This window comes from Sinocyclocheilus grahami, unplaced genomic scaffold (assembly GCF_001515645.1).
Source record: "Sinocyclocheilus grahami isolate Dianchi unplaced genomic scaffold, SAMN03320097.WGS_v1.1 scaffold344.1, whole genome shotgun sequence".
Taxonomy (NCBI): domain Eukaryota; kingdom Metazoa; phylum Chordata; class Actinopteri; order Cypriniformes; family Cyprinidae; genus Sinocyclocheilus; species Sinocyclocheilus grahami.
This window is the reverse complement of record NW_015505523.1, coordinates 296,861-304,862: the sequence shown is the minus strand read 5'-3', so window position 1 is coordinate 304,862 and position 8,002 is coordinate 296,861. Positions and strand designations below refer to the sequence as shown.

General features: G+C 35.3%; 1 protein-coding gene across 1 annotated transcript in view; it reads right to left on the bottom strand.

The window, feature by feature from the left end:
• LOC107548164 (calpain-5-like) overlaps positions 1 to 8,002 on the bottom strand; it is a 41,998-nt gene that overhangs the window by 24,292 nt on the left and 9,704 nt on the right. The window contains exons 2-3 of the mRNA XM_016228731.1: positions 7,275 to 7,447; positions 498 to 629 (exon numbers count right to left, since the gene is read on the bottom strand). Coding sequence (XP_016084217.1) covers positions 498 to 629; positions 7,275 to 7,439 — 297 coding nt within the window. The 5' untranslated portion in view covers positions 7,440 to 7,447. The remainder of the gene's footprint in view (positions 1 to 497; positions 630 to 7,274; positions 7,448 to 8,002) is intronic.

The following is an 8,002-nucleotide window of genomic DNA, read 5'->3' as shown; positions in this document are numbered from 1 at the left end:
TTTTATTTTATTATATATATATATATATATATATATATATATATATATAAATATAATCAAATAATCAATTATATTATAATACAAAAATAATACTGATAATATTTTTTTTCCTTCTGTATTATTAAGGTCACAATAATAACTTAATATTTTTTTCCTTCTGTATTATTAAGGTCACAAGATCACAATAATAACGGCCTCCAAATTCTACAATGCTCTCATTATCTTGCAAATTAATCAGTGCTGGGAATTTGCATACAAATCTTCTCACAGCTGCACTTTCATACTGAACACCAATGCACATTAAAATGGACTCCATCCAAAACAATTCTGAAACCATTTGAAACTCTCATTTAAGAAATCTCTAGATTTTTCCTGAATACATTGGTATCTGCCTTCTGCACTGATTTTTTTTTTCTATCTGAGCAGCAGCAAAATCGTAGCTTAGAGGGAATGTTATATGCAGGATAGATGCATGTTTACACACTGTACTGACTTACTTTCTGCCACAGTGACTCTCGGGAAGCCAGGCTGGAGCAGGCCGCCACAAACCAGCAGTTTCCCAGCTGCCCTTGGTGCAGGTCATGGGCACTGATCCCATCCACAAACAAGTGAGGATCGTCACACAGCTCCTGATGGAGAAACAGACAGAAAGAGAGAGAGAGAAATAAGAGTGAAAAATTGGTGAGAAGTAAAATAACAACAAAAAGCACAGTGTGAATAGCAAAGATGCACAAATATATCTTTTAAGAAAGACTGCACCAAGCATGTCCAAAAACAAAGTAGTTTGTTAAAAAAATATAGGCCTAGTACATTTAGCTTTACTCTTGATTAATGAAAGGAAGAGCAAAACGAGTACTTGTAAAAGTGTTGGAGACAGAAGCAGGGCACAGGCTGTTTAATTAATTTGATAATAGTTATGAATCTAGATGAAGCAGTACAGTTCTGAAAGCTGTTATAAATCAAATGACTCTCCTTTGCTCTGACAGCATCTAGCACACCTTTACACCGATCTTATCACAACCACTGGGACACACAGCCCAGAAACAATGGGCAGCCAGAGATTTTGCGTGACCTAAACATAAAGGTCTGGGTCACTTTAAACAGCTGACATACACTGGGCACAGTGACAGAAGCTGAGAGGTATGTAGCGACTCACAGGCTATAGCTCATTTAGCTTCTGTGTTGACTATCTCTCAGAGGAGTTGCCACAAATGAGCCCTGGAAAAAGACTAAATGCTTTAATAAGCACCTAACAAACCCGTAATGCCTTGTAAAAGCTTAGGGGCGATTCTTATGATGACAACTCATGGCAGGAAAAATAACATACCTTCTCATGCTGTAATATACTAAAATATATATCACTGGAAGTAATAATAAAGTGAGTTTATCAAACTGATTCAACAGTAAAGGTCACATTAGGGAAACTTTGGTGAAATTTTACGGTGTATAGTTACATGAATCCCCATCTACTCAAATGTCAAAACAGGCAGCTTTATATTGAAAAACATATAGGAAAATTAGTTTGAATCCCATGTGAAATCCACGTCACTTGTATTCCTATTATGGAATTTTACCCATACAAAGGTGACGCATCTTAACTCCTGAATTCATGAGTCTTTTCAAATAGTTAATTAAAAAGAACAAGCTCAGTAATTCCTGTTCAGGAAACAAACTGAGACATTGATTGTGCTGCAGGTTGTTTATTACTAAAGTGAACAAGTTCATTAGAGTCATTTGTTTGTCAATTGGACTACACCAATTGCGCTGAATGATTCTGATGTACTAAAAAGAACCAAAAGAACCAGGTCATAAGAATCATTTGTCCATGAATCAGACTATACTGGTTGCACTGTATGGTTTTTTGATTCACTAAAATTAACTATTCATAAGAATCACTGGTCACACTTTATTTTAAGGGACAATTCTCACTATTAACAAACCATTAACTATGACTTTTACCCCTATAAACTCCTAATTTGCTGCTTATTAATAGTAAGGTAGTTGTTAAATTTAGGTATTGGGCAGGATTAGAATATGTGCTTTATAAGTACTAATAAACAGCCAATATGCTAATAATACGCATGCTAATAAGCAACTAGTTAAAAGTGAGAATTGGTCCCTGTACTAAAGTGTTACCGAATCATTTGTTTGTAAATCAGTCTACACCTATTGCGCTGTATGGTTCTGATTTACTCAAAATAACCAGTTAATAAGAATCATGTGTCCATGATCAGATTACGCTGGCTGCACTGTATGGTTTTGATTCACTAAAATGAACTAGTTCATAAGAATCATTTGTTTGTAAATCAGTCTGCACCTATTGCGCTGTATGGAATGGATCTGATTTACAAAAAGAACCAGTTCATAAGAATCATTTGTCCATGATCAGACTACACTTGTTGCACTTTATGGTTTTGATTCACTTAAATGAGCACGTTCATAAGAATCATTTGGTCATGAATCAGACTACATTGGTTGCACTGTTGATAAGAATTATTTGACTACACTGGTGATGCATGCTTAATAGAAAGACTTGTTTTCTTGTCATTATTTTGCAGTACACACTTTTCTTTTTCTTGCATGCAATTCAGAAGCCTGAAATTTTCTTTAGGTCTTAGATTTAAAGAATCAAAAATTAAGAATGTACATGAAATCTACATTTTAATCCAGACATACCTGCTAGTCTAACAAGTCTCACACTTATTTTAAGAATTTGTAAGTTGTTAAAAAGTATTTTTTTTCATGGTCATGTCTTATCTCACCTAAGGTACAAATTGAGCCAGGATCCCTCGAAAACCATATGAGCATGACACCCCTGCTGGGACGGCTAGTCTCTGGAGGTATAAAATACATGTTCTCACAGTCCAAATTTACTTGCTCTCACAACACTCGTTTGTCTTTCACATTGTGCTATCCGGAATCATTTCCACAGCTCCCAGCCACCTCTGCGAACACACACACACAGTTTAATCACAGCCCAAAATGGCATCCAAGGGGCAACCCTCTCCTGGGGCTAGAAGCTTTCATGTGTGTGCGTTTCTTTCATATTACCTCATGTATTGAAGGTTCACAGACTAATACGAGTATGTCTTGGCCAGCTTTGACAGATAAGACAGAGTAGACCACCAGACCAATCGCAGAATCATTGAACACAAACTCAGCTCAGTCCAGACACCAGTGAGCCCACGGTCTGGATAAACGACCGTCTATCACCCATTCCACCGGCTTCAACTCATAAAACACAGTCTTTCTTCTCTTTGGAGAGCAGAGGTGGCAAGAAATGGAAGGAAGTGGGTGGGAGTGAAGGATGATAAGTGGTTAAAAAAGCGCGACCAGGACCCAAGGGGGGAAAAGACAGAGAAAAATGAAGCAGCTGCGGTGAACAGCATTAAAGCTCCTAATGGCGTTCACTCAGTCAGAGTGATTTGTGGCAATGTCTTCATTCACGTCAAACATGGATGGAGTCAGGAGCATTTCATTTTTACAGTTCAGGGACAACAAACAACATGTCAATGTGCCAAATCATTAGGATCCTCCTTGATAGTGAAGTCAACAATGAATCAAAATGGGCCCAATTTACTTTCTTAATGCATGTTCCTACTGATTCATCAGCGCATGTTATTCCAAAGAAAAATAATGCTATTTTTTGTAATCTTTTATCAAAATGTAACAACCCCCTCTGTGGAACCACTTTATTACACGTAGGCCATGCAGAGTATTAATTTAGTCAAATAGCTATGAAGTCTTTCTATCGTTTGGGTCAGCATAATTTTTTATTAATTAATTAATAATTCAGTATTAATCAAAGATGCATTACATCGATCAAAAGTGATAATAAAGACATTACAGCAGATTTCTATTTAAAAAATGCTGCTCTTTTGAACTTTCTATCAAAGAATCCTGAAAAAAATGTATAATGGTTCCCACATAAATATTAAGCAGCACAAATGTTTTGAACATTGGTAATAAGAAATGTTTCTTGAGCTACAAATCAACATATTAGAACTGGAGTAATGGCTGCTGAAAATTCAGCTTTGCATAAAAGGAATACATCACATTTTATTAAAATAGAAAACTGTCCTTTTTTGTAATATTTCATAATATCACAGATTTTACTGTATGTGGTAAAATAAGTATTCTTTCAAAAAATATTAAACAATTTTACTGAACCCAAACTGTTGAATGGTAGTACATTTTATGCAGTAATTGGTAACACTTTAGTATAGAGACCAATTCTCACTATTAACTAGTTGCTTATTAGCATGCCTATTATTAACATATTGGCTGTTTATTAGTACTTATAAAGCATATATTCTGCATGACTATATTCTACATATTTAATCCTACCCAATACCTAAACTTAACAACTACCTTATTAATTATTAATGAGCAGCAAATTAGGAGTTTATTGAGGAAAAAGTCGTAGTTAATGGTTTGTTAATAGCGAGAATTGGAGATTAAAATAAAGTGTGACCCAGCAATTTGATGTTTGCTAACATTAATTTATTAAAGGTTACAGCATTATTAGCATATAAACTCTGAAATACAGTACATCACATCACACTGCAAAATGATTTTTGTACTTAGTATTTTTGTCTTGTTTTCCATTACAAATATCTAAACATTCTTAAATCAAGATACATTTTCTTTAAAAGCAAAATTACTTAAGATATTAAGCCCTGTTTTCTGAACAAATGTATCACATTTTTTTTTAACTTTTTGCTTGAAACTAAAAAACACCTGCCAAAGAGGCAAAAAACTTGAGACTTGAGATTATTTTTCTTACCACACTGGCAGATATTTTTTCTTGTTTTAAGCAAAAAAAAAAAAAAACTTATAAAATTTCTAGCAACTTTACAGAAAACAATACTTAATATCTTAAGTCATTTTGCTTTTCAAGAAAATGTATCCTGATTCAAAAAGTATTTAGATATTTGTACTAGAAAACAAGTCAAGAATACTAAGTAAGAAAATCTTGTTTTGCAGTGCAAATGGGCTGTGAATTATGTTTCATGTTGACGTTAAAATCCAGAAATGGGATAATAATGAAATTAAAAATCATAGATAGTAAGTACAGGTACAGCTAGACAACCAAAGCTTGACTAAACTATAATAAACTAAGGCAATCAGATAAAAAACAAGCTCATAAAATCTTAAAAGTCCAAAATATTCTTCACATCCCCATTAAGCAATCTAAAAAAGCATGAATTCAGATAGAAGAGACAGTCTGAGCATCATTATTCAGTCTCTATAGTCTTAATTATCACTAAAACACAATGAATGTGATATTAGCACTGTATGCACTTGATTCCTATATTCCCACATTTCTCGCTGCTGCTCCTATGACCATTAAGAAGGTGGAGATTTTAGCTTTGCAGTGTTGAACTGCAGTACAGACAGAACCAATTGTAGTATCCGCCTCAATTATAACCTGAATTAATGACGACAGGAGCTGCTGTGGGTGCAATTCAGACGGCCCAGACTGGAACACTTCACTGGTGTGTTTGAGCGAGTGTGTGTGCGAATGAGATTCTGGGTCGGGCATCGTTCCAGGAGTGAGTGAGTGAGTGACTGAGAGAAAGGGATAATTGACTTGGACAGGCTTGACTCTCAGTATGCCCCTGGGCTTCACGGGCACGGAGGGGGAAAGTATCACACAGCATCCCTGTGATTCGAATTGTTACAGATAGTTTTTAGGAAGCTGCAATGTATCATTAACTCAGAAAAGAGTAATGAAGCGCAGGAAACCATCATGATGCTTCAAGAAGCCTGTTGATGTCTATTTCCCCTCAGCCAATGAGGTTTCACAAATCTAATGTGTCCTTGTGAACTAACATTGACATTATACGGTCAAAAAAGTGTGCGGACAAACCTGTCTAATGATTTTCAGAAAAACAAAACAAAAACTATAATTTCGTTTGGAATTTCTGTGTCATCCGGTGATGGATGACAGACCTCCGTTACGGATGAATGCTTCAGACTGACCTTTCCCTCTGCCTTGGCTTGACAGTAATTGATTAGACTGATGATGAATTACCAACTGTATGTTACTGATCAACGTATATATTGATTGATGATAAGCAGAATCCCATTTATAGCACATCTGTGCTGTTTTAAAATTTCTCAGCATCTTGCTGAGCATCTAGTCTATAAGACTAAGACTATATATTTGGATATGCATGGCCATTTATGGTCACACTTTATTTTAAGGTCCAATTCTTGCCATTAAAAAACCATTAACTATGACTTTTGCCTCAAACTCCTAATTTGCTGCTTATTAATAGTTAGTAAGGTAGTTGTTAAGTATTGGTATTGGGGAGGATTAGGGATATAGAATATGGTCATGAAGAATATGCTTTATAAGTACTAATAAACAGCCAATATGTTAACAATATATGCTAATAAGCAACTAGTTAATATTGTGAATTGGTCCCTATACTAAAGTGTTACCGAAATGATTAGTCATTTAAGCAATGTTTAAGCAGTACTAACTAACATTTCTCAACTTTTTTGTCTTCCATATAGTATACTACAGTTCAAACGTTTCGGGTTGGTAAGATTGTTTAATGTTTTTAAATGAAGCCTTTTATGTTCACCAAGGTTGCATTTATTTGATCAAAATATAGTAATAAAAACAGTAATATTTAAAAAAAATTTAAATAACTGTTTTCTATTTTATAATATTTAAAATGTAATTTATTCCTGTGATGTCAAAGCTGAATTTTCAGCATCATTACTCCTGTCTTCAGTGTCACGTGATCCTTCAGAAATGATTCTGATATGCTGATTTTGCTGCTCAAAAATCATTTCTTGTCATTATCAATGTTAAAAATGTATATTTGTGTAATACATTTGTTTTTCAGCATTCTTCGATGAACAGAAAGTTCAAAAGAACAGCATTTATTTGAAACCTTTTTCAACATTATAAATGTCTTTACTGTCACTTTTGATCAGTTTAATGCATCCTTGATGAAGATATTAAAATATTCTAAACATTAACATCATGATTTTCTGTAAAGCTGCTGTGAAACAAAATGTATTGTGAAAAGCGCTTTACAAACACAACTGATTTAACTTGAAATGTAAATAGATTAACATTAAAAGAAACTGAACATATTATTTAAGGTTCTGTTTGAACAAAGCAAAATCTTTCCAACCTGGAATCTGTTTAAGAACCTCCTGGGAACCACAAGCAATGCAGGCCACCTGCATATCCCATTCTCTATGCCATCTGCTAAATGAAGAACCGTGAGACTTTAGTTCTGAGCACTGACCGCGGGTCTTTTCCAGTGCACACGGCCGATCCTGTTACCCTGGTAGAAGAGGGAGTCATCCACGGCCGGGAACAGTGGGTCCTCAAACAGACGTCCACTCTGTAGACACTGCCTCTTGAGGGTGGAGTAATGCTGCCCCTCAAAGGCCTTCACAGAGGAGAACATCTTTCAGCCTACAGAGGGAAAACACGAGAGAGAGAGAAAGAGAAAGAGATTTGGCAATGTGAGACAGATGCAGTAGACACAGTACAAAGCCCTCTTGCTCCTGTAAGCTCAGGTAAAGATCTCATCAGCTCCTTCAACAGGAACATTTGTGTGTGTGTGTGCGCGTGCATAACTTTCTAACTTTGTGTTCGCTCATTATCTGTTTCAAGCATATTGCTCATAAAAATGGAGTGAAATTACCACCAGTTCTAAAATGACTGAGTGGCTGTATGCAGTTTCTGGAAGTGTGGAAGCACAGGTTTTATCAGTTGGAAATCTTTGACAGGTTAGCAGCATCAAATCTTTTGTTTGGGGTACTTAGTGGCTAAGCTTTACTATCTCAAATGAATATATATATACAGTGGGTACGGAAAGTATTCAGACCCCCTTAAATTTTTCACTCTTTGTTATATTGCAGCCATTTGCTAAAATCATTTAAGTTATTTTTTTTCCTCATTAATGTACACACAGCACCCCATATTGACAGAAAAACACAGAATTGTTGACAGTTGTTAACATTGTTA